Raw genomic sequence first — 26,017 nt, forward strand, 5'->3', positions numbered from 1 at the left:
CTGAAATGGTAGGGGCCAAAATCTTCGACAACACAGTCGTTGTCCGTGCTGACAATGATGTCTCTGTCCTCTCACTCAACTCCAAACCCAACTCGGCCGACACCACCCCCGTCTACCCAGTGCAGAGCTTGGGAACAGAGTATTACGTTGTCACACCGATCATGGGCACGGATCGCTTTGGAGAGTTTGCCATCGTGGCCTGGGAGGGCCCCACTACAGTTGATGTGCACCTGAAAGGGGCTGTCATTTTTCAAGGAAAGACGCACTTCGGAGGGAGCAGGCTTACCATCAAGCTGGAGGCAAACCAGGCTGTCCAGCTGCAGAGCCCAGTGGACATATCTGGCACCAAAATCATTTCCCAGAAGCCTGTGGCTGTCTACGTTGGACACACCTGCGTGACAAGATCCAACCAGTGTGACCACGTGTCTGAGCAGCTCCTGCCTGTCTCCAGCTGGGGGACCACCTTCATCGTGCCCCCGTTATCCTTTGAGATGCAGGGTGATATCGTCTACGTCTCCACCTCCCAAGCAACTGAGGTGGAAGTTCAAGTTGGGATGAGCAAGAGCAGCATGAGGCTGCTAGCTGAGAATGCTGTGCAGTACAGAACCCCTAGCTCCAATGCCTTGTACTTCTCCGCTAGCGCTGGGATCCAAGTCATCTTCTTCTGTGATGGTGGCACCAAAGGAAACATCAGATACGACCCCTTCTTCATGGCCATCCCAGCCATCTCGAGCTATTGCCAGTCCTATCACATCTACGGGCACAACGAGTTTGAGAACTACGCGCTGATCATCGTCAAGACATTGGAGTCCGCTGGGGTCACCGTTGATAAGAGACCACTGCGTAATGTCCTGTGGAAGCCAGTTCCAGGCACAGAATATTCTTGGGCTGAATACAGCCTTGGCAAAGGGTTCCAGGTCCGTAACGTGGAGCACGCCAGCTCCCCCTTTGGCCTCCTGAGCATTGGGATCGGAAACCAGAAGGCGTACGGCTCCCCAGCCATTTGTGCCAGCGGTGAGTATGGTGTCATGGATTCTGTCCACCTCTCCCTAGCACCCTCCTTCTCTCCCTTGATTCAGCCTCAGGATAGTTCTCTATAAATACGTCAAAGAGATAAACACCAGGGTGGGAGAGGAGTCATTTAAGGGTCAATGCTGGCAGAAGAACAAATGCAAGTTTAGGCTTGAAATTAAATGAAGGTTTCTAACCACCAGAGGAGTGAAGTTCTGGAACAGCTTCCCAAGGGGAGCAGTGGGGACAAAAAGCCGAACTTGTTTTGAGACTGAGCTTGATACGTTTATGGAGGGGATGGTATGATGAGACTGCCCACAATGACATGTGGCCCATCAGTGACTGCTGATAGCAAATGTCTCCAACGGCCGGTGATGGGAGACTAGATGAGGAGGGCTCTAAGTTATGACACAGAATTATTTTCCAGGTGTCTGGCTAGTGCATCTTGCCCACACACACAGGGTCTAACTGATCACCATATTTGGGGTTGGGAACGAATTTTCCCCAGGTCAGATTGGCAGAGACTGTGGGGGGGTTTCACCTTTCCCTGCAGCATGGGGCACAGGTCACTTGCTGGTATGAACTAGAGTAAAAGGCAGATTCTCTGTCCCTTGAAGTCTTTAAATCAAGATTTGAGGCTGTCAGTAACTCAGACACAGGTTAGGAGTTGGTTACACAAGTGGGTAGGTGAGGTTCTGTGGCCTGTGATGTGCAGGAGGTTGGACTAGATGATCATAGAAGATTAGGGTTGGAAGGGACCTCAGGAGGTATCTAGTCCAACCCCCTGCTCAAAGCAGGACCAATCCCCAGACACATTTTTACCCCAGTTCCCTAAACGGCCCCCTCAAGGATTGAATTTACAACCCTGGGTTTAGCAGGCCAATGCGCAAACCACTGAGCTATCCCTCCCAACAATCTCTTTTGGCCTTGAAGTCTATGAGTTAGTGGGAGCTACAGTTACTCAGTTCCATCTGGATTAGCCCTTGGGTATCCCATGGCCATCCCATGCCTGGCACCCAAGCTGGTTCTGTTGAACACAGGGGCCATGTCAGGCCTCATTCCCCAGCAAAATCCATTGGAGATGATGTTTTTTTCAGATCCATGCAGAACACTGAATTGCCGGGAAAAGGAAACATGCAGGATTAAGAATGGCCAGGCAATATGCTTCCATGACTACATGGGAACCTGCCAGGGGTCCCTGACCTCCCAGTACTACACCTTTGATGGTCTGACCATGGATATCCAAGACACCTGCACCTATACCATCACCAAGTACTGTGGCCATGACCCCACCCTGGAGCCCTTCACCATCGAGGAGAAAAACAGCAACATGGGGAAACAGGACAGTTCCAACCTTGGGTTGACCACCATCCACGTCTATGGCTACAACATCTCCATCCACAAGGGAGAGAGTGGAGAAGTCAGGGTGAGTTGTCTGGCTCGGTTCACTTTTTCACATATAATTAGAACTGGGCAATTTTTTTCGGATAAATACTTTATTGAACAAAAGAGGCAGTTTCAGTCAATCGAAAACTAGTCATGAATTTGACACACATGGTTTTAGCTAGTTACAAAATGGCTGAAGGAGTTGCTGCATGGCCAGTTTTTAGCCCACTCTTTAGGGTTCTTAGTTGGGAAACAAAAGACCCGTGTTCAAATCCTACCTCTGGAACAGGCCGCAAATGCTCCTTAGCAATTCCGCAAAAATTCAGATTCGGTTCAATCCGAACCACTTTTTCTTTTTTGCAGCCGGCGCCAAACTGAAAAATCAGCTACTCATCCCATTCTATAATACAGTGTTGTTCTGTAAGTAGCCCTCCACCCAAACTGTAGGGGAGTGAAAAACTGCGGAGGTGGAGACAGCTGAGCAAAAATCAGCATTTCAGTCCCCTCGTGGAAAGTCTGCATGTTTTAATGTTTGCTGCCATTGCAAATCGAGATGAAGTTGAAATATCAAAATTTTCATGCAACGAAAGTTCCCAAACATTTTGATTCGGAAATGTCACATTTCTAATGTTTCAAAGTTCTCTAGAATCCACATGCAAGCGCACATTGTCTAGAAACTTAATATGTTTGTTCGAGGCCGGGGGTAGGGACAGTGGCGTGAATTTGTAGTTTGCCCATAAGAACAGCCATACTGGGTCAGACTAATGGGCCACCTAGACAGGTATCCTGTCTCTGACAGTGACCAGTGCCAGATACTTCTGGCAGTTTGAGGTTTAGGGACACTGGAGCACAGGGCTGCGTCCCTGACCCTCATGGCTAATAGCCACTGATGGCCCTATCCTTCATGAACTTAGCAGATTCCTTGTTGAACCCAGTTATACTTTTGAACTGCACAACATCCCCTGGCAACAAGTTCCACACATTAACTGTGTGTTGTGTGAAGAGGTACTTCCTCTTATTTGCATTAAACCTGCTGCCTGTTAATTTCATCAGGTGACCCTCGGTTTTTGTGTTATCTGACGGGGTAAATAACACTTCTTTGCTCACTTTCTCCGCACCAGTCAGGATTTTATAGACCTCTACCACAGCCCTCCTTAGTCTTCTCTTTTCCAAGCTGAATAGCCCCAGTCTTTTAATCTCTCCTCCAGTAGAAGCTGTTCCACATCCCTAATCGTTTTTGTTTCCCTGCTCTGCACCTTTCCCAATTCCAATATACCTTTATTGAGACGGGGCGACCAGATCTGTGCAGAGGGATTCCAGAACCAAAGGGCTGGTCTCTCTGTTATGCCTCTCCTTGTGTCATGTTTTCGTGCACACCCGTGGCTCAAACTATGGTACTGAATTGCCCTAAATTGAGCTTACCTGGTTGAATCTGACCTCAGGTGGGGTCCAGCTCCCAATTCCAGGCTGAGCAGAGCAGTGTGTCGTAGTGGCTAAAGCATTCAAAAGACCTGAGTGTTATTCTTGGCATTGCCTGCTGAGTGATGGTGAGTGAGTCACTTCTCTGCTATGTGATCCAGTTTTCCCTTCTGTAAAATGGGGATTATGACACAGGCCCCCTTAGAAATGCACTTGAAGATCTACTACTGAAAAAGCATGATGTAAGAACTAGTGACCATTACTTTAACTTTTTATGTCCTGGTTTTGAGACATTTAAATTTAGCCACAGTCTAGATTCTGGAAGGGCACAAGGAAGCGCTGGGTAATCTTAACCCTGCATCCACAAAGTTTTTTGGTAATAATAATAATAGGAGATATACCAATCTCCTAGAACTGGAATGGGCCTTGAAAGGTCATTGAGTCCAGCCCCCTGCCTTCACTAGCAGGACCAATTTTTGCCCCAGATTCCTAAGTGGCCCCCTTAAGGATTGAACTCACAACCCTGGGTTTAGCAGGCTAATGCTCAAACCACTGAGCTATCCCTCCCCCCAGAAAAAAAATTAAGGATGTGGAAGGCTTCTTGAAAACTGTGCTTTACTCCAGGGTTCCTGGTCTCCTAATTCCCACAGAGACCCGACCATACCTTCTTCCAGGCTACAAAGCCCTTCCCAGCAGCAGCCCTTAAAGCTGTCCCCAAAGTGTAGCTGGAGAAGACTCCATCGCCCAGACCCTCAGCCACTAATTTGGCAGTGAATTTCCCTTGTCTTTTGCCTTGGTTGGTTTTTTGGATATTTGTGGCAGTGAATTGTTACCCAGAGAGCTCACAGTGGCAGTAAGAGCAGGTGTCGTGGAAAGAGCAATAATGCCTCCGTTTCTTCCCCCTTCTCTTTCGTTAGTTAAATGACAAGAGCGTCCGCCTGCCGGTCACCCTGGAGGCTGGGAAAATCAAGCTCTCCCAGAGCGAGAGACGTCCCGTCCTGCAGACGGATTTTGGGCTCCAGGTGCGGTATGAGAGCGACTGGGCTGTGCTCGTGACTCTCGCCAGCAGCTATTTTGGGAGCACTTGCGGGCTGTGTGGGAACTTCAACGGTGACACTGACGATGAAGAGACGCTCTCCAATGGCACCAAAGCCTCTTCCGTCCTGGCCTGGCTTCATAGCTGGAGAGTGGAGGACTCAGACCCCTCCTGCAGGGATTCCTGCCAGGGGAAATGTCCGGTGTGTGAGGAGAGCAAGAGGCAGCTCTATGGGGGGGACAGTCACTGCGGGGGGATCAGCAAAGCGCCAGGAGGGCCCTTCAGAGAGTGTCACCCCAGAGTGAGCCCCGACGAGTTCTTCCACAGCTGCGTCTACAACGTGTGTCTGAATGAGGGCGACAAGAGCATCCTGTGCCAGGCGCTGGAGGCCTACGCGGACGCCTGCCGGGAGCACGGAGTCACTGTCTACGACTGGAGGACGCCCTCCGGCTGTGGTGAGCGCAGCATCTTGTTTTCCTTATTGATATGGGAGGGAATAGGGCTAGTCTGTCGTTTTCCCCTGTTGATGCGGGGGATGGGGAGGGATGTGAGTGTGGGGAGGGAATGTGCAGGATCCTGGGGCATTGCGGTCACCACTGACATTGAGGGAAGAGCACCTCCTGCTGAGCTTCTGCGCTGCCCCCTGCAGCACAGCACCCCCTACTGAACCCCCTGCCCCATCCCCTGCAGCACGGCACCCATGACTGAACCCCCTGCACCAACCCCTGCAACATGGCTCCCCCGCCCCCTGCAGCACAGGGCCCCCTACTTAACCCACACCCCGACCTGTGTAGCACGGCGCGCCCTAGTGAGCCCATCACCACTATTTCCTGTGGCACCATGTCCATCTCTGAGCCCCCTGCCCTGCTTCCTACAGTTATTTTTACACCCAATCTCTGCTTCTCCTTAGCTGCTGAGATCTGCCTGGCTCATAGTGCCAGGAGCTTTGGCTGCAGACACGCAGAGAATAGTGAATATTGTGCATGACCTTTCATTGTCTGCATATGGGAATTAATTCCCTGGCCCATCCCTGTTGGCTCATACAGCATCCTGCAAGGTGGATAATGCACTGACTGCTGCTCACATGTACGAATCTGTCTGTAGCGCTCACTGTCTCTAGGTAGGTTATTTAGTTCACTGCAATCTCCCTCTCTCTGACCCCCTGACAGTCCTGCCCTGCCCTGAGAACAGCCACTACGAGGCCTGTGGGAACGCCTGCCCAGCCAGCTGCTCTGACCGAACTGCCCCCTCCTCCTGCCGGGAGCCCTGCGCGGAGACCTGCCAGTGTAACGATGGTTACGTCCTCAGCGCTGGCCAGTGCGTCCCCATGGGGAGCTGCGGATGCGACTATAACGGCCGATACTACAAACCCAGCGAGGAGTTCTGGGCTGATGAGAACTGCCGCTCTCGGTGTAGATGTGACCCCAGCTTGGGCACAGTAGTTTGCCAGGAAACCAGCTGCAAGAGCAATGAAAGATGCGTCATTGTGAACGGTGCCCACCGCTGTAAAGCAACTACCTACTCCACCTGCATAGGTACTGGAGACCCTCACTACACCACCTTTGATGGGAAGAAGTATGATTTCCAAGGCACCTGCATCTACCAGTTCGCAGCTCTCTGCTCCGAGGACGCCACACTCACCCCGTTCAACGTCAAAGTGGAGAACAACAACCGAGGCAGCAAGGCCGTGTCCTTCACCAAAACAGTGACCTTAGAGGTCTACAACGTGACCATCAGCATGAGCCAGGATCATCCACGCAAGATGCAGGTAGGGATGCAGAGGGATTATTGGGATCGCTTGCAGGGTTTCCATCTTCCCATACCAGAGTTTGAACTAGCTGAATATTTTCACATACAAATATTTGGTTGAAAAATGACCTATTTTCGGTGGGAAGAAATTCATGAAAATGATTACATTTAGGGTGGAATTATTTGGTTTTTGAAAAACTGTTGACGAGCACTAGAAATGCAAACTGGATCCACTTTGTTTTTCATCTTCCTTTCTTTTTATTATCACATTTGGTCCCCTTTGTTTCAGGTTGCTCAGCCCCGCTGCCACTGTCTGCCACTGTCATCATAGTCATTGAAATGTGGGGCTGTGTGGGACCTTGAGAGGTCCATCTGAGTCAACCTTTTGTTTCAAAGTGTCATTTTGAAATGATGTTCCAAATGTTTTGTTCAACCTGATCAAACGTGCCAGGGGTTCATTTATGTGAGAAAACCTGGACAATTCAGTTTCAGTTTAAAACCAACTGAATTTGGGGTGTATTTTTTGGTTCAGTCTCTGAACACTGCTGTTAACACTCAGAGGAGAATCAACCCGAGTGTTTGATCCAAATGTCCAAGCTCCTGAGTTCTGCAGCCCTTGTGCCATCAGCAAAATTCTTTGTCTTCGCCCTGACACCCTGGAGTAGAGGAGAGGCTAGTCACGTCCTTTCAGCAAACTCTGAGGTCCCAAATGGTGTCCTCAGTTGTTATACCCTATTTGAGGGTTCACGAGAGGAAGACAGCCCTATTATTTCTATTGGATTTCCCAAATGAGCTCCTGGGTTTCAGCTCTCTCCACTTCTCTGTTGTTTCTATCAGTCTCCAGTAGCTGGTGCCAAGCTGTCCTTCAGTGGCACAAGAACATGAGTACCAACGTCAGGCAGACTGCTAAGAACCAGGGCACAGACCACAAACTGGTTGTGAGTTCTGTACTTAGATTTCACCCACCAAGTGTAAACTCCAAACACACTACAACAGCCTAACCATGGAGTCACAGCCAGTCCAGTCTGTCTGCTACCTTGTGATAGATGGTCCCTTACACCAAAAATCACAACCACATTCAGGCTGCTGCCACTCTCAAAGGACCTGTCACTTATCCCAGGCAGCCAATCCTATAATAAACTATCTAAAGATTTATTATAAAGGAAACTAGGGAGTTATTGCTAAGGTTAAAGCAGGTAAACATAGATACACAAACGAGTTACAATCTTAACTTTCAAAAAGTAATAGAAGCTGTCGTAATAAGCAAGTTCTATGTCCTCTAGGCTAAGCGAACCCAGGCTAAGCACTGGGGATCTCTTGCTTATACCTAGTAAACCTTGCCCCTCAGAGTCCAAGCAGCATAAAGATACAGGTCCTTCTTTTTAGGGGGTGTTATCCCCAACCTCCTTTACAGATTCAGCTGATGGGAAGAATCTATTTGCATGACTTACCTTCGGCGGGGGGGGGGGGGGAGGAGGAGGGGAGCAGGGCAGGTGCCAAAGAGCAGCGCAACAAAGTCTTTTGTCCTCTTAATCATTACACAATAGTCGGTGTGGTATCGACAGGCCTTCCGTGTTGGCCAGCATCTTTTGTTGGAGACCAGCACTTCACACTAGTTAATGTCACGCTCATGTCTGGTGATTTACACAGTAACAGAGGCTCACACTGCAAATGCTCAAATATTGCCTTACCATATGGGATACAGATGCTATAGGTAGATTAACGCAGGCAGCAACTCACAAGAATTCAACAGTCTAAATACTAAACACTTTCTTACAATTCTATCACCTCTTTTACCAATACTAACACTCCGGTGAACCAGACTGATTCCAGCTACATATGTGTCAGTATTCAACTGAGGCTTGTGGACCTTGGCATGATCTGCCAGCATTGCACCTCCAGTGATGGGGGCTCCATGACCTCCCTTGGAAGCGTATTGCAGAGTTTAACACCCCTTCTTTTTCCTAATATCTAACCTCAATCTCCCTGCTGCAGATTAAGCCCATTGCTTTTTATCCATGCTTCTGTGGACATGGAGAACAATCCATCCCTGTCCTCTTTATAACAGTCCTTACCATATTTCAAGACTATCAGGTTCCCCCTCAGTCTTCTTTTCTCAAGACTCAACATGTCCAGTTTTTTACACAGGAGGATGGGAGCATGAAGCAGCCACACTACTAGTCCCAAGAGTCACCACCATAGCATTTTGGCATAGAAGTATTTCACATTTCGATTTTTCACAGACAACTTGAAATTTTCCCTGTGGAGTTAAAAAAAGAAAATGTGATTGGTTCTAGGCAGGTATCCCCCCTCTGGCTCCTAGATAAGCTTCTTGGAGCTCCCTGTGCAGAGTTTTATGAAACATTCAGTTCTTGAGGTAGGTGGTCCAGGCTGCTCCATCTAAGGATATGTGGAAGTGTTGCAAGCTCTGTGCATGCAGGAATAGACCATTGACTGTCCATGCCATGTCTTTTCCAGGTGGATGGCGTTTTTGTGGACCTGCCCTTCTCCCACCAGCACAAGTTCAAGGCCTACATCAGTGGCGTTCATGGTTTCATCAAGACCGACTTCGATCTGAGAGTGAGCTTCGACTGGTACAGCTACGCCAGGGTCATCATACCCAATACGTACGCCAACGCTGTCTGCGGCCTTTGTGGCAATGCCAATCAGGACCCCAGCGACGATTTGACCATGAAGGATGGAACTCAGACATCTGATGAGATTCAGTTCGCCGACAGCTGGAAGGTTGGTGACGTCCCGGGGTGCTCGTCTCGCTGTACCGGGGACTGCTCAGTCTGCAGTGAGGCTCAGAAACAAACCTACAAGGGAGACCAGTATTGTGGGGTCCTCACCCGACAGATCGGGCCATTCAGACAGTGCCACGGGGCCATCGACCCAGCTCCCTTCTTTGATGATTGTGTCTTTGATACCTGCCACTACAAGGGTCATCGTGACACTCTGTGCAGCGCAATCAGTGCCTATGTGACAGCCTGCCAGGCCAGGGGCATCCGGATAGGGCAGTGGAGATCGGCCTCATTCTGCAGTAAGTGTCACTCCCTGAACATGTTGCTGTAAGTTTAATACAATCACAAACTGGCCAGCAAGCACATGCACCAGCACCCTCTGCTGGGTGGAATCAGAACAGCTCACCCATGTGTCATAGGCAGAACCTTTCAAAAAACAGGGGGAGTGGGAACATTTAATAAAATATTCCTAAATATTCAAGTTTGTTTGCATTTTGCAGTGCTCATAATGTAACAATTTTCCATTTTTTCCAATTTTCTTTGTGATTTTTTATTAGAATTTTGGTCATTTCAAAATTTCTAATTTTAGACATTTCAAATTTTCATTTTTCCTTCTTTCTTGATCTCCTTTTGTTCTCTGTTTTTAGTCACAATGCAATAAAATGAATTATATCCAGGTTGTTTTTCTCCACTTTTCTTGTTTTCTTCCCCCCCCCCATTTTATTACTCTGAAAATTTCAAAACTTCTCGAGTCAGAGTTTCATTTTTTCCTGTTTTTTTTTCAAAGTAGAGCAAGTTTTGAAAAGTGGAATAAGGAGAAATGGGGGGAAAAGACACTAAGTTAGACATTATTCCTTGTACTGCATTCACTGGCAAAACAGGGAAATCAAAGATCTGACTATTTGAATTGTCAACACTTTAAACATTTTTAATTTTAATGAAAAATTGGAGAATTTTAAAAAATTAAAAGCTTTTTGTGAAAGCATTTGGTTTTGAGAAAAACAACAACAACAACAACATTATTTCATCCAAAACAAGTTTTGAATGAACAATTTTAACCTAATACAAGTCCAATAAAAACAAAATCTCATGCCTGACAATCCTTCACCCCACAACATCAAGAGAAGGTGAAAATATAGAATTAGTCTGGAATTTTCCCCCAAAAATGTTTGTTTGTTGGGAAATGTCACTTTGCCAAAACCAAAACTATTTGAGAAAAAGAAAAGAAACAGTGCTGAAATTTTCAAAACATCTTGTTTCAACCTTTTTTGAAATCAAAACTTTTATTTTCTTGAGTCAAATGACTTTTTGTTCTTAAATCTTAGTTCACTTATACCAAAAATGTTTATTTTTTTAAAAGGTCAAAATCTAAATGAAACATTTTGAAATGGTCAAAGCAGCATCTTTCAAGTGACCAGATCACAACTGGTTTCAGATTATTGCACTGTGACAATGCTAAAGATTTCAGCTTTTTGCACTATTTCAAAAAGGGCCAAAATTCAGAATCTCAAACTCTTGCAGGAGGGAAAAATTGTTGTCTGCCCAGCGTTAGAGAAAACATGGACTGTGTCTTCAAAAATCAGATAAATCTAGTAGAGAACCACAGTCACACGACAATAACTTGCTAGGGATATGGTGATTTCATGGTGTCATGACGAGGGAGAGTTAAAGCACTTTGGTTGTCCTAATTGTTCATTTCCTTTGGGTTGCTTTTCAGTTTAACTTTAACTCTCAGTTTCCTGGGTTTACAATGCCTGGTGGTAGGATAATTGCAACACCCCTGCAATGCATTTTACCTTAATTACGGATATGTATTCTCAGCCTTGAGCCATTTAACAAGTTCTGTCTAGTAACTGATATTATTATTGTTGTTGACTGCACTCTACTCTAACCATTAGACTCTGCTCCACTTCCAGAGCTAGGAAGAGAACTCAGTAGTCCTGGCTCCCAGTCCCCCTCCTCTAACCCACTAGACCCCACTGCCCTCCCAGAGCAGTAGGCACCATGTCTTTTCCCAGACTTCTTGGTGTTAACAGAGATCTGCATGCTCAATCCAATGTCTCCTGCAGGCCTCACCTGTCCCCGGAACTCTCACTACGAATTCTGTGGGAGCAGCTGTCCTGCCACCTGCCACAGGCCCTCGGCTCCGGACAGCTGTGAGGAGCCCTGTGTGGAAGGGTGTTTCTGCGACCCCGGATTCATCCTCAGTGGAGACCGGTGCGTCCCCATCACGCAGTGTGGCTGTGTGCACCAGGACAGGTACTACCAGAAGGGAGAAGAGTTCTATACCAGCGCCTCCTGCCAGGAGCGGTGCCAGTGCCAAGAGAACGGGGTCGTCGAGTGCCAGGAGGCCTCCTGCGGAGCCAATGAGGAGTGCAAGGTGGAGAATGGAGTCCTGGGCTGCCACCCGATGGAGTATGGAATAAGTGTAGTCTCCGGTGACCCTCACTACATCTCATTTGATGGACAGGCCTTCGACATCCAGGGCTCTTGCGCTTACACCTTAGCCAAGGTCTGCAGCAGTGACCCCCGGCTGGTGGAATTTTCCGTGGTGGTTGAGAACGAGAGCATTGGTGGTGGCCGTGTGGCTCAGACGAGGGCAGTGGTGGTCTCTGTGCATGGTTACACCATCTCCCTGGAGAGGGGGAGGAAGTGGAAGGTGGAGGTAAGTCCCTGCTTGAGATTAGTCTCATTGAAGCCAACTGAGTGACTCACACCATTTGTGATCCTGACGTGTGTGTGTGTGTGTGTGTGTAACCAGGACACTGCTGCTAAGTCCCTGGTAGTGACTGGTGAATTTCCCTCTCATTGGCACAGGTTGGTGGAGAGCTCTACACTCTCCCACTGGCTATGGACGATGGGAAACTTCAGATCAACCAGGAAGGGAACAACATCATTGTCCAGTCTGCCTCTGGCCTCCAAGTCTTTTATGACACTGCCTCCTACCTCCTAGTGTCCATCCCCAGCACCTATAAGGGACACATGTGCGGTCTGGCTGGCAATTTCAATGGTGACAAAAATGATGACTTCCTGCTGCCCAATGGAAAGAGCACTCAAAGTCTGAGTGAGTTTGTCGCCTCCTGGAAGGTGCCTGTTGATGGTGCCATGTGCTCCGATGGCTGCGGTGAGAGATGCCCCATCTGTGATGGGGCCCAGACAGCACCATACCAGTCTGAGCGCTCCTGTGGGCTGATCAGAGCCACCTCAGGTCCCTTCAGAGATTGTCACTCGCTGGTCAGCCCTGCCGAGTACTTCAACCACTGTCTCCACGACATGTGTGCTACCAACGCGACGGGAGAGACCCTCTGCCAGAGCCTCCAGGCCTACGCGGCCGCATGCCAGACAACTGGAGCCAAGATCAGAGCCTGGAGAACAGCCTCCTTCTGCCGTGAGTTTATAGAGCAACCTACAGCCCTGGTCTTTCCATTGGCTTCATTTCAAGCCCATTAGCCCCCAGAGGATTTTTTTTCCCTGATGGCAACTTAGAGCTCAGGTTTATTATATCTTCAGGTGTTTGCAGACCCTCTGTAGCCACATCATCTGCAGCATGACTGATTGCAATTTACGCACCTGTGTTTTTGATTGGTTTTGTCCAGCCAGACCACCCTTGGGTCAGATCTCCATGGGTCTTTGGGTCAGGATTGGAAGAACGTCGGTGACCCAATGGGGGACACACAGTCCTCTGGCTCTGACTCCAATGTCTGGTGCTCTGGGACACTGCAGTAAATGCTACGGTTAAGCCATATCTGAGGTGATCCCACCACTGAGTCAACCCACCACAGCACCCAGCTCTGAGCTAGGTGGCACTGTGCTAGACAGTGTAACTATGTCTCCAGTGGAAATTATTTTTAAACCTTCACTCCATCCTCTTTCTCTCTTGCTTCTCTCTCTCTCCAGCCCTTGCCTGCCCACTCAACAGCCACTATGAGCTGTGCACCAAGTCCTGCGATTTCACCTGTGCTGGCTTGTCTGCCCCTGCTCAGTGCACCCAGAATTGCTTTGAAGGCTGCCAGTGCAATACTGGCTACATGTTCGATGGGGAGGGGTGCGTGTCCATGGACAGGTGCGGCTGCATGCACGATGGACGCTACATCAAGGTGGGTCCTGGCTGTTCTGTGCAATTGGTGCCTTTAGAGCCTTAGAATAACAGGGCAGAATTGATAAAAAGTATATGAGTTTTCTAAGAGTTTCCAGTGGACTCCACCAATAGAGAACAGAGTCCATTAGTATGACAGACCTAGGTTTCATTTTTTCCATCTTCATTTCCTGAATTTTGATTTTTGTTTATGGTTCTCATTCTGTTCAGATGTCATTTTGGTGGCCCGTCATCATGATTTATCATTTTTGCCCTCCTTCTTGACTGTGGTTGGTCATCACCTTCTTCTGTTATCTTTTCCTTCTTTATTTGGTCATCATGCTTATTCCTTATACATTCCCCTTTACTGTGCCTGCCTTGTCTATTTAAATGTTAAGCCCTTCAGGGTGTGGGCTCTCTCACTGTATTTTTGTACAGTGTCTGGCACAATGAGGCCTCATTCTTGACTGGCCAATAGGCACTACCATAATAAATACAAAATAATTGTCCTTGTTTCTTGATTCATGTCCATTGTCTTTTGTCTTTTCCTTCTTACTTGGGTCATCACTGACATCCTTTGTCTTTTCCTTCTTTCTGTGGGAGCCACTATCATCCTTTAATTGCTTGTTTCCTTGATCTTCACAGTCCATCCTTTGTCTTTTCCTCTTTCTTTGATTGGTATCCTCTTTGGTTGACATTATTATCATTTAAAGTTTCCGTGTTTCTTTGATCCTCACCACTGTCCTGTATCTTCTCCTTGTTTCTTGGGTCATTGCCTTTGTCTTTCTGTTCTTTATTTGGTCATTATCGTCATCCTTTGTCTTTCCCCATCTTGTCTTTTGTCTCCTCTTGGTGAGAGTTTCCCTAGGTATTCTAACACTGTTGCTGTTGATCTTTGGAGGCTAATATCTGACCTAACAGAAAGTTTTAGAAAGTTGTTTATTTTGGAATTTCCCTCAGTCCAGGGAGAATGTCATCTCCAGTGATTGCTCAGAGAAATGCACTTGCCACCCATCAGGTGGGCTCATCTGTGAGAAAAACAGCTGCCCCACTGGAGAGATCTGCGTGCTCAGGGATGGGATGCATGGATGCGTGAAACAGGAAGGCCGGTGCATGGTCTCTCCGGGTGCTTACCTCACCACCTTTGATGGTGCCAAGGGGAAACTCCTCTACAGTGGGACGTACAAAGTGGCCTCACTCTGTGACGAGAGCTCTCCTGCCTGGTTCAAGGTGGTGGTAGACATCAGCGAATGCACCAATGACGCAATACCAGCTGGTGCAGCCATCTTTGTTTTTTTCCGAGAAGCTCTTGTCACTGTGAACAATAACATGGAGACCTGGGTAAGAGGGGGTTGGGTTGAAACATGCTGAACCAAGGGGGCAAAAGCTTCCTACATCAGTTGGAGCCCAAGTGAAAAATCCTTCACTCTAATTTGGTGTCTCCAAGACCTTGATAAATATTAGTGAATTAATCCCCATAACCCCTACCTAGGACTAAAGTAAGGGGCAGGAGGGGGGAAATACCAGAACTTGTTGGGAATTTTCAGACAAAACTTTTTTTTCCATCAGGAAATATCGATTTGTGAAAACTTAATCTGTTTGGGACATTCAAATACTGTTGAAAAATTCACAAAGAAATTGTTGAAACATCCCATTTTGACCTTTTCCAAATGACAAGTTTCAGTTTTCAGTTCAAAACAACTTCTCATTTAGAAATGTTACTTAATTTATAAAAACAAAAAACGTAAAAAAATTTAAAAATCCAAATAAAAATGAATCATTTCAAAGGATAAGTCTACAATATGGGATTATTCCGATGTCGTCAGTCAATCCTACTTCCTTGAAAGCAACGGCAGACAATCATTTTGCGCCCTTTTCCCTGGATTGCCCGGGCAGACGCCATGGCACGGCAACCATGGAGCCCGTTCAGCCTTTTTTCACTGTCACCGTATGTCTACTGGATGTTGCTAACAGACGCGGTACTGCAGTGCTACACAGCAGCATCTCCTTGCCTTTGCAAGTTAGCAAAGACGGTTACCAGCTCTACTGTACCGTCTGCTGCTTTGCAAGTTGATAATGACGGTTACCAGTCATACTGTACCGTCTGCTGCTGTCATGGGTGCTCCTGGCCGGCCTCGGTGAGGTCGGTCGGGGGCACCTGGGCAAAAATGGGAATGACTCACCAGGTCATTCTCTCCTTTAAGTTTTGTCTAATGGAGAGTCAGTCCTGCTTAGAATATCAGGCAAGCCTACTAAAGAACCAGAGAGGCAAACGGACGCTCCGGGTCAGAGCCCCAAACATCCCGCAGAAATGATGAGCTGCATGCCATTCTAGGGGGTGCCCCTGCAACAATGCCACCCATTGCTTCCCTCCTCCCTAACCCCTTCTGGGCTACCATGGCAGTTATCCCCCCATTTGTGTGATGAAGTAATAAAGAATGCATGAACAAGAAACAACACTGACTTTATTGCCTCTGCAAGCAGAGATCAAAGGGGGGAGGGGAGGGCAGCCTCCAGCTGCTATGATATTCCAGGTAGGAGTGAATCTCCATTAGACAAAACTTAAAGAAGAGAATGACCTGGAGTCATTCCCATCTTTGCCCAGTCACCCCTGGCCAACCTCACCAAGGCCAGCCAGAAGCACTCACGGGACGACGATGACGGATATTAGTCATACTGCACCATCTGCCGTCCGCAAGGGAAGGGAAAGGAAGGGGATGCTGCTGTGTAACACTGCAGCACCGTGTCTGCCAGCAGCATCCAGTAGACATCCGGTGACATTGAAAAAAGGCGAGAGAGGATTTTTTTCCCTTTGCTTTCACGGGGGGGGGGGGGGGCAACGACATATACCCTGAACCACCTGCAACAATGTTTTTGACCCTTCAGGCTTTGGGAGCTCAGCCAAGAATTCAAATGGTTTTCAGAGAGTGCAGGAACTGTGGGTAGCTATAGTCGTCAGTCGCCCCTCCCTCCGTGAGTGTCCATTTGATTCTTTGGCTTTCTGGTACGCTTGTCTCAGCTCCTTAAGTTTCACGCAGCACTGTGTTGAGTCCCTGTTGTGGCCTCTGTCCATCATGGCCTTGGAGATTTTTTTCAAATGTTTTGGCATTTCGTCTATTGGAATGGAGTTCTGATAGAACAGATTCATCTCCCCATACAGAGATCAGATTCAGTAACTCCCGTACGGTCCATGCTGGAGCTCGTTTTTGATTCTGGAACTGCATGGTCACCTGTGCTGATCAGCTCTCCACGCTGGGCAAATAGGAAATGAAATTCAAAAGTTCGCGGGGCTTTTCCTGTCTACCTGGCCAGTGCATCTGAGTTCAGATTGCTGTCCAGAGTGGACACAATGGTGCACTGTGGGATAGCTCCCGGAGGCCAATACCGTCGAATTGCAGCCACACTAACTCTAATTCAAAATGGCAATACTGATTTGAGCGCTACTCTCCTCGTCGGGGAGGAGTACAGATATCGATATTAAGAGCCCTTTATATCGAAATAAAGGGCTTCGTTGTGTGGACAGGTGCAGGGTTAATTCGGTTTAATGCTGCTAAATTCGAGATAACCTCGTAGTGTAGACCAGGCCAAAGTTATGGAAACGAAACATTTCACTTGATCTGATCCAAAACAATTTGCAGATTATCAGCTTTTTTTCAACATTTTGACTTTTCCTCGCATTTTCGGATGGCAAAAAAATGTCAAAATCTCAATTATTGTCATGGGATAGGAAAACAATTTTCCCTCTCAGCTCTAGAAAATAGAGATCGCCATGTCTGCTGAAAGAAAAGGACAGGACCTTATATCTCTGTAGCTCTGGTAGAAAGTACCCTTCCCTATTGCTCTCGGTGACTGCAAGGAGATCTCCCACTATGGTTTCAACCTGCTTTGACCATTGAATGGGACAGGCCTTAGTATCCCCAGAAACTCAGGTATAAACTGATCAAATGTCTTGCCTAAGGTCAAATAGGGAGTTAGCTGAGCAGTTGGGAATAGAACCCAGGAGTCCTGACTACAAGCTCTCCTTGCTCTAACCACCAGACCCCTCCCAGAACCCAGGATAGAGCCCAGGAGTCCCCCAGCAGCTGCATCCACTAGATCTTATTCTAGACCCCATTGACTTGTAACGGGGCCCATGGACTCTAGCTCAGTCCCTGCTCCATCTCACTGACCCCCACATCCCCCTGCTCTCCCCCGACCTCCCCATCTGTGCTTTCCAGGTGAACGGGCGCTCAGTGCAGCTCCCGGCGAACGTCTCCGATGCCGTGTCTGTGAGTGAGTCTCAGGGCGGCGTGGCCGTGGTCCAGGCCTCGGGGATGCAAGTTCTGTTCAGCCCCAGTGGGGAGGTGATGCTGAGGGTGGGCGAGAGCCTGGCTAACAAGCTGTGCGCACCCTGCGGGAACTTCAATGGCGACGTCTCCGACGACCTGCAGCTGCCCAGCGGGCAAATCGTGGGGAACATCGCCGAGGTCATCGACGCCTGGAAGGCCAGAGACTTTTTAGGATGGTGAGTGGCTCTGCAGATGTGGCTTGTTCAGTCAGTGCCTAGCAATGACTGATTGTAGTTGGGATACAGAGTTGGGCTGGTTGTATAAACCCTGGGTACTAGCAGAGTGTAGGGACAATCCTGTCCTGGGACTAGCAGGCTGTAGTAGATGGGGATTCAATGGGGCTTCTCCGTCTTTTTTGATTCTGTCCACAGTGACTGACACACAAAGGCAAGATGCTTCTCTGGCTGGTAAGTGACCTGCTCTTTCTAATACATCACAGCATCAGCTCTGCATACATCTGATGGTTTAACTGGGCTGCTTTCATCAACTCTAATTGCTTTACAATAACGTTTTCTGTGATTTAATTTCCTAGGTTTTTATTAATGCTTAAGCATGGGGTCGGAGGCTGGGCAAAAGGTTGGAATTGATCTATGAAGGGAGTAAAAGGGAGAATAGAGCCAACCCATTTAATCGTAAATGTCTTTTTGACCAACTAGAAATTTCCATGGACAATTTTTGCTTTGGTCAAAACTTTTTGGGTAGTTTAGGAAAAATGTTTTAAACTAACCTGACTGAAAAATGTTTTGAAAGGTTATTTTGTTTGGAGGCCATTTTCCCCCCGTTTGGTTATTTCACCCCTTTCTTTTCCTTTCCTACTGGAAAAATGGGAAAAAAGGGAGGAGTAAAAAAACAAAAAGAAACACAATGTTTGCAATTTGAAATGAAATAAAAAAAATTGAATTTTTTCTTTGAAACAATTCCCAGAAATTTTTAAAAACAAAATGTGTTTCTTTTGTGATTTTTCATTTAAATTAAAATGTAATTTTAGTAGGAGAGCCCCTGATGACAGATTATTTTATTCATCAGCAATAGCACATCAACAAACCTCTTTCCCATTGTAGGGTAAAATCAGATGGAATAACATAGACCCTGACAGAGAAATCTTATATGTTCACATAGTCCCTCAAGCTTATTTGCACATAGTCCATCGTATCTAGGGACATAGGACTGGACAGAACCTCCTGGGCCATTGTGTCCAGTCCCTGCTATCACAGGCCATCATGTCCTATAATTCCGGTCATAAATGTATTAAGCTCCATCTAATACTAGTTAGGTTGTTTGCTCTCATTTCTTCCAAAACGTCACTCCCCTAGAAATCTTCTGCTAATCTCCAGCCTAAATCTGTTCATGTCCATTTTATTCCCATTTGTTCCGGTGCCAACATTGTCCTTTAGCTTCAATAGCTCCTCTCCCTCCCTGATGTTTAGTCCTTGATGCGTCTACAGAGGCCAATCATATCCCCTCTCATCCCGTGTTTTAAGCTAAAGAAACCAAGGTCTTTCAGTCTCCACTCATAAGATAGGCTCCATTCCCCCTGATCATCCTCGCACCCATCTTCTGCACCTGTTCCAGTTTGAACTGATCTTTCCTGAGCAGGGGTAACCAGAACTGGACACAGTATTCCAGATGAAGTCTTCCCAATTCCTTATACAATGGAGCTAATATTTCCCAGGTGCACACAGTCCATCAGGTTTATGTGCATGACCCATCAGTATCAATAGTGGAATGTCAAGTCGGAGATGGTATTATCTCAATGTAGGCCATTTATGAGCTCGTTTCTGGTATTGGGTCCAGTTCAGAAGTCCACACTTAAAAAAAGAGATGCTGACGAATTGAAAAGGTTCAGAAAAGAGCAAAACTTGTCAAGATTTCAAAAAATTTCCCATTCCTCATTGAGACAAAACCAAGACCTTTCAAAGTGCTTCATGGAGAAAAAGCTTCTCCCTAGAATACCCAGAAGCCTGGGGGTTAAGACATTTACCTGCAAAATAGGTGACCCATGTTCAAGTCTCTGCTACTGTCATTCTCCAGCATCCCAGGTGACTGTCCTCCCCACCAGGCTCTTGGCTATTCTGGGGCAGATCTTTTTCTGGTTTTGCCCAGAAATTCCATCCTGGACCTGAGAAAACTATCTCAACAACAACAAAAAAAGTGTTACCTGTTCATTCCCATGAAAAGTTTTGGTTTTGACCAGTCGGCATTTTCTGAAGAAAACCTGTTTTGTCATAAAATCCCTGACCAGTTCTGCATGAGAATAATCCAGTCAGGAAATCCCACCCTAGAGTGAGAGACTTAAGGAGCTGTATCTATCTCACTTATCCAACAAAGGCTAAGAGGTGACTTAATCATGGTTTGTATGGACCTCCTCTAGAAGGAGGAGATTTCTGACCAGAGAGGGCTCTTTGATCCAGTAGAAAAAGGCAGAATGAGATCCAGGGGTTAGAACCTGAAGCAAGACAAATTTAGGCTAGAAATAAGGCACAGATTTTAAGAGTGAGCAGAATTAGCTGTTGGAATAGCTGACCTAGGGATGGGACAGACTGTCCTTTACTTGCAGTCTGTGGGTCAAGACTGGAAGTCCTTTTAAAAGCTATGCTATAGCTCTAACAAGAAGTTATGGGATTGATGGGAAAATTACTGGGTAAGATTCTCTGGCCAGTTCTAGGCAGGTCAGACTAGATAATGGTCCTAGAATCTATGAATCATGCTTATTTGTACACATGCTTATGCACACAGAGTGTATCTATTTTACAAGCATACACCCATTATGCTTTTGCACATATGGCCCATCAAGCTTATGCGTACAGCACGTAACTTTTAGATGCATGAGCATATAATTTATCTGTGCAGCACTTAACATATATCCACTGGTTCATAAAAGTTCAGTTACGATGAAAAATGGCAAAAAATGATCAGAAATCCCTCCCCCGCATCCAATTTATTTGTTACCACAAATCTATTCAAGATAAACTTCACTAGTAAATCTTGCCTGGATAGACAACTTGTTTAAAAGATGTGTCAACAAAGAAAGATTCCAAGGACTGCTTTTAGCAAGAGTACAATTTCAAAGGCTTTTGATTAGAAATGCACTGTACATAGAGAAACCAAACAAAAAAAGTTACGGAAAATTCAAACTACACTAAAAGAACTTTGTTTCCACAATCAAACCCTCAAAAAGTTAGGAAATGCCAGCATTAAGGTTGCCTGTGTAATCTTAATTCAGTCCCCTTGTCTGATTTGAGACCTTGGGTCTGATTTGCAGAGGTGCTGCACACTCCCAGCCGTGACTGAGATCAAGGGCAGCTGGGCTTTGACCATAGACTGAGCTATGGAAATGCTCAGCACTCTGGGAAACCATCGCAAATTGGGCATCCAGAATTAGTAGACACTTTCGGACAATTTTGGCCTTAAGGCCTGGTCTACACTTGGGGGGGGGTATCGATCTAAGATACACAACTTCAGCTACGTGAATAGCGTAGCTGAAGTCGAAGTATCTTAGATCGATTTACCTCGGGTCCTCTCGGCACGGGATCAACGTCTGCGGCTCCCCTATCGACTCTGCTACCGCCGCTCGCTCCAGTGGAGTTCCAGAGTCGATGGGGAGCGCATTCGGGGATCGATATATCGCGTCTAGATGAGACGTGATATATCGATCCCCGAGAAATCGATCACTACCCGCCGATACGGCGGGTAGTCTGGACGTACCCAAAGTCTCTGGCCTTCAGTTCCTTATCTGTACAATTGGGATGATAGTGCCACCTTTCCCCACAGGGATTGGATGCAGAAAAATCCATTTGTGACTGCGAAGCACTCGTATACGATTAGTCCAAGTGCCCTGGAAATGCCCAAGATGATGTAAAGAACTCTTGAATAACTCCCCATTCACTGACAGTGGTGGGGATCCTGTGGAGAAATAGTCAGTGATCATATCATTAAAATATCATTAAAGCAGCCATCCCCAAACTGTGGTGTGCGCCCCCCTTGGGTGGCGCAGAGACATTCGGGGGGGGGGGTGCGGCTGGGTCCCAGGCCAGCTCTGGAGGGTGGGGGGTGGGGAGAGGACACCGCCCAGCTCCACTCCTGGCCCCACTTCCAGGGCCCCTCTGCCACTTCCAGGGCCCCCCTGCCAATCCCCAGCTATGGCCCCGCTCCAGGCCCCAGGGTGGGGGCGGACAATGGTGGGGGGGGGGCATGACCCTGAAAAGTTTGGAGACCACTGCATTTAAGGTTGTATCACAGGGGTAGGCAACCTATGGCACGTGCGCCGAAGGCGGCACACGAGCTGACTTTCAGTGGCACTCACACTACCTGGGTCCTGGCCACCGGTCCAGGGGGGCTCTGCATTTTAAGTTAATTTAAAATGAAGTTTCTTAAACATTTTAAAAACCTTATTTACTTTACATACAACAATAATTTAGTTATTTATTAGAGACTTATAGAAAGAGATCTTCTAAAAACATTAAAATTTATGACTGGCACGCGAAACCTTAAATTAGAGTGAATAAATGAAGACTTGGCACACCACTTCTGAAAGGTTGCCAGCCCTGTTGTATCATAATGCAAACTCACAAGGGGGCTGAATTAAGGTTGCCCCGGAGCCTGACCCATTCCCCACCCCTGAATCTCTTCTCCCTTCCTACTGTGCCCAGCTCTGCTCCCCTCTTGCTATGTCTTTCTCCTCCATGCTGAAAACCAGCAGGGGGACCACAGAAAGCACAGGAGACACAGTGTTCTCCATTTCGCACCTAGCTGCTGGGAGGAACAGTTGAAGGGAAAGTGCTGGTCAGCTCCAGCAGGCTTGGGCTGGACCATGCTCAGTCGCTCTGTGGGGTTGGTGCATGTGCAGTCTGGTCATATGTAGGGGGTGTGAGGAGAGGCTGGAGCATGCTCAGTGAGGATGGAATTTTTGGAGATTTTAGTTGTAAAACTCAAAGTCTCTACTGAGCATGTGCAAACTGAGATTTTTAAAATGCTTATAATTTGCTGAAGTTAAGTTTCTTTCACAGTGGTGGCAAAAGGCACCTCCCTGACCTCAGGGTGGCTGTCTCCCTAAGTTTAAGTCTTTGCTCCAAAACGTGGAGGTGCTAGAGCTTCTCAAAGAGACTGTGGAAAGATTTTTTTTAACATGGGCAAAACAAGGTATTGTTCCTTAATTAGTTGTTGTGCCTCAGGGTACCTTTCAAAAACAAAACAACCTGAGGCAGAGGCCCAGCATGGGAAATTTCAGCCTGAACAGTTGAAGTCTGGCAAAGTTATAAGCAACTGAAAATAGGGTCTTGTTGGGAAATCTTAACCATAGATGGCGCCACCAGCCTAGCATATAATGTAAATGCATCTATCTTCAGATTGCTGCAACAAGAAGGGTAAGTAGTATCATCCTAGTTTTACAGTGTGTGAAACTGAGGCACAGAAATGAAGTGGAACAGAACCCCAACCTCTCTCGTTCCAACTGCTACAGCCCACTTCTGTCCCAGAGCCAGGACTAGAACTCAGACATCCTGATTCCTAGCTCCCCCTGCTAAACACCATTCCTCCCACAGAGGTGGGAACTGGGAGTCCTGACTCCTAGCCTCCGCCACCACCACCCTACTTTAACCATTAGACACCACTGCTCCCACAGAGCCAGGGATAGAACCCACGAGTCCTGGCTCCCAGCTCCCCTGCTCTCAAGGGGGCTGAATTAAGTTTTTACAGGGCCACTTTAACTGTGGCATTTCCTAAGTTTTGACCAAGTGACTTAACAACCTTACTGCTCTTTTACGGTAGCTTTTGTGTGTGATATAGGTAGATCTATAGCCAGTCACTCAGCCCACCCTCCTGTAATGTAAACATATACCACCAGAATGTGGCAGTGAGGAGGGTATTATCCCAGTTATACTAAGGGGGAAATGGAGGCACGGTCATACCCAGAGCAGCCAACCCGATGGCTTGTTCCCTGTTCACTCTGGGTTTCACACCCTTCTCCAGAGCGGTGGGAAAACCACGTGCCCCACCCCCATCTGATTGGCTGCCTTTTCCCCCCATGATTCTGCCTCGCTGGGGAAGGGTAGCCAATCAGAGCCTGGTCTCTCAGCAAATGTCACAAACAGCACTCTCCTCCCCCATCCTGCAGGAAGTGAAAAGGCTCAGCTTTGGAGGGGCGGGGGGGTCATCTGATAGGGGCTGCTGCCCCTTCAGCCCTATAGCCCCTCACACACACACAACCTAGCAGGGCCTGGCCCTGTCCACAAACTGAGCCCTGCTCCCTTGTGGGTGGAGTTTCCCTTCCCATTCCAAGCCAGGCCCCTCCCACAAGGGGTGGAGCTACCCCATCTATGTGTCAGTGGGGCTGAGCTGCCGGATTTGAGTGGTGGAGGGAGTGGCCACTCTCAGCAGCTCCCCACATGAAACGGGAGACTGGGGGCGAGGGAGGAGGGGTGGCTGTGAAGCAAGATGGCACCAGTGCTAAGGGGGCAGCTGGTCACGGGGATTGGGTGTAGGGTTACTGGGGGCAGAAGAACATGGCACCTGGGAGTTCAGAAACGGGGAGAGGGCAGGGCCAGGCCAGCCAGCACCATCTATTCAGGGAACTGGGATCGTCTGCCTCCCAAACTGGACAAAACTTGTGCCGAGTCCTGGGGATGGGAGGGGAAGCAGTGCCAGAATCTTTGCCTCCCCTTCCTGGGGTGAGCTGGGTAGGAAGAGCCAGCTCAGGGGCATGGGGAGAAGCAGAGCGGTCTAGGCGGCCAAGAGAGTCTCAGGAGGACGTACACAGGGGCTCTGTTACAAGGAGACAGCCAGGGCATCCGTCCCAGCTCATGCCCGGCCGTGTTTTCTCTTCTAGCCACGCTTCTAACATCGTTTGAGCTGACCTGGGAGCTCCGTCGGTCCCTGCACATTAGACGGCCCCAGCATGGGTTTGGCCCAGGAATTCCCACTACACAGAGTGCTGGAGGCAGCTGGGACTCACCAGGCCATGCATGTGGCTGAAACCCTGGGCTGATGTGTACAGAGCTGTGTGAGGGAACTGGGTGCGCCACTTTCCCAGCTTTGGATATCTCAGCCTAAACACACACACACACACGCACACACTCACGCAAACATGCATTGTATAGAGCTAGCTATAAGGTTAGAATCACAGAATATCAGGGTTGGAAGGGACCTCAGGAGATATCTAGTCCAACCCCCTGCTCAAAGCAGGACCAATTCCCAACTAAATCATCCCAGCCGGGGCTTTATCAAGCCACACCTTAAAAAATATTGAATTATCAAAAGTATCCAAAGGAATTAGGCACTAGAGCTGGTTGAAATTTTTTGGCCAAAACTGCAGAATTGATGACACCAAAATGTTCCACAAATTTGGGTTGATTTTTGACAAATTGCACATTAAGAAAAAAATGTAAGGGGGAAAAAAGGAGGCTTTGTCTTGATGTTTTCGAAATAAAAGGTTTCAATTTTAAAATTTCCTTTTATTTTTTAAAAATCCCAAAACATTTTGAAGTGGTCAAAATTTAAATGAAATGGTTCATTTGAACCCCAAATAATTTTTGTTCAACTTTTCAATGAGCCAAAAATGATGAAAAGTTGCATTTTTGGTCCAGCCTGTAACATTTCCCCCCCCCCCCCCCCCAACTTTTCAAAATTGTAAATGAACCAAAAAAATCAAATTATTTGCCCATCTCTATTAGGCTCACAGACTTTAAGGCCAGAAGGAACCATCATGATCATCTAGTCTGATCTGCACCTCACAAGCCACAGAATCTCATCCACCAACTCCTGCAACAGACCTATAACCTCTGGCTGAGTTACTGATGTCCTCAAATAATGATTTAAAAACTTCCAGTTACAAAGAATCTATCATTTACTCTATTTAATTCAAACCAGCAAGTGACCTGTGCCCCATGCTGCAGAGGAAGGCCAAAAAAACCCAGGGTCTCTGCCAATCTGACCGGGGGACAAATTCCTTCCTGACTCTAAATATGATGATCAATTAGACTGTGGCCCACCAGCCAGATCCAACCCACCAGCCATTTTAATCTGGCCCTTAAGCTCCCGCTGGGAAGCAGGATCTGGGGCTTGCCCCACTCTGGCACTCCAGCCGGGGAGCAGGGTCAGGGACTACTCCATGCGACTCCCAGAAGCAGTGGCATGGCCCCATCTCTGGCTCCTATGTGTAGGGGCAGCCAGGATGCTCTGCTCTGCACACTGCCCCCGCCCCAAGCACTGCCCTTGCATCTCCCATTGGCCGAGAACTGCAACCAATGGGAGCTGCAGGGGCGGTGCCTGCAGA

The 26,017-nt window shown here is 47.6% G+C and overlaps 1 protein-coding gene and 1 long non-coding RNA gene across 2 annotated transcripts; both read left to right on the plus strand.

Moving 5' to 3' along the window:
• The first annotated feature begins 5 nt into the window (after positions 1-5).
• Positions 6-14,791, plus strand: LOC123351885 (IgGFc-binding protein-like). The gene is made up of 7 exons (XM_044991566.1): positions 6-1,014; positions 6,022-6,620; positions 9,080-9,644; positions 11,415-12,010; positions 12,163-12,733; positions 13,243-13,442; positions 14,381-14,791. Exons 1-7 carry the CDS (start codon positions 6-8, stop codon positions 14,789-14,791), a joined length of 3,951 nt encoding a protein of 1,316 aa, XP_044847501.1.
• A 2,966-nt stretch (positions 14,792-17,757) lies between these two features.
• LOC123351771 lies at positions 17,758-25,183 on the plus strand. Its single transcript, XR_006574063.1, has 3 exons — positions 17,758-17,924; positions 18,120-18,155; positions 24,572-25,183. It is a non-coding gene; the product is annotated as an uncharacterized LOC123351771 (long non-coding RNA).
• Positions 25,184-26,017: the final 834 nt, after the last annotated feature.

The sequence above is a fragment of the Mauremys mutica genome, chromosome 17, assembly GCF_020497125.1.
Source record: "Mauremys mutica isolate MM-2020 ecotype Southern chromosome 17, ASM2049712v1, whole genome shotgun sequence".
In the NCBI taxonomy this organism is placed as follows: domain Eukaryota; kingdom Metazoa; phylum Chordata; order Testudines; family Geoemydidae; genus Mauremys; species Mauremys mutica.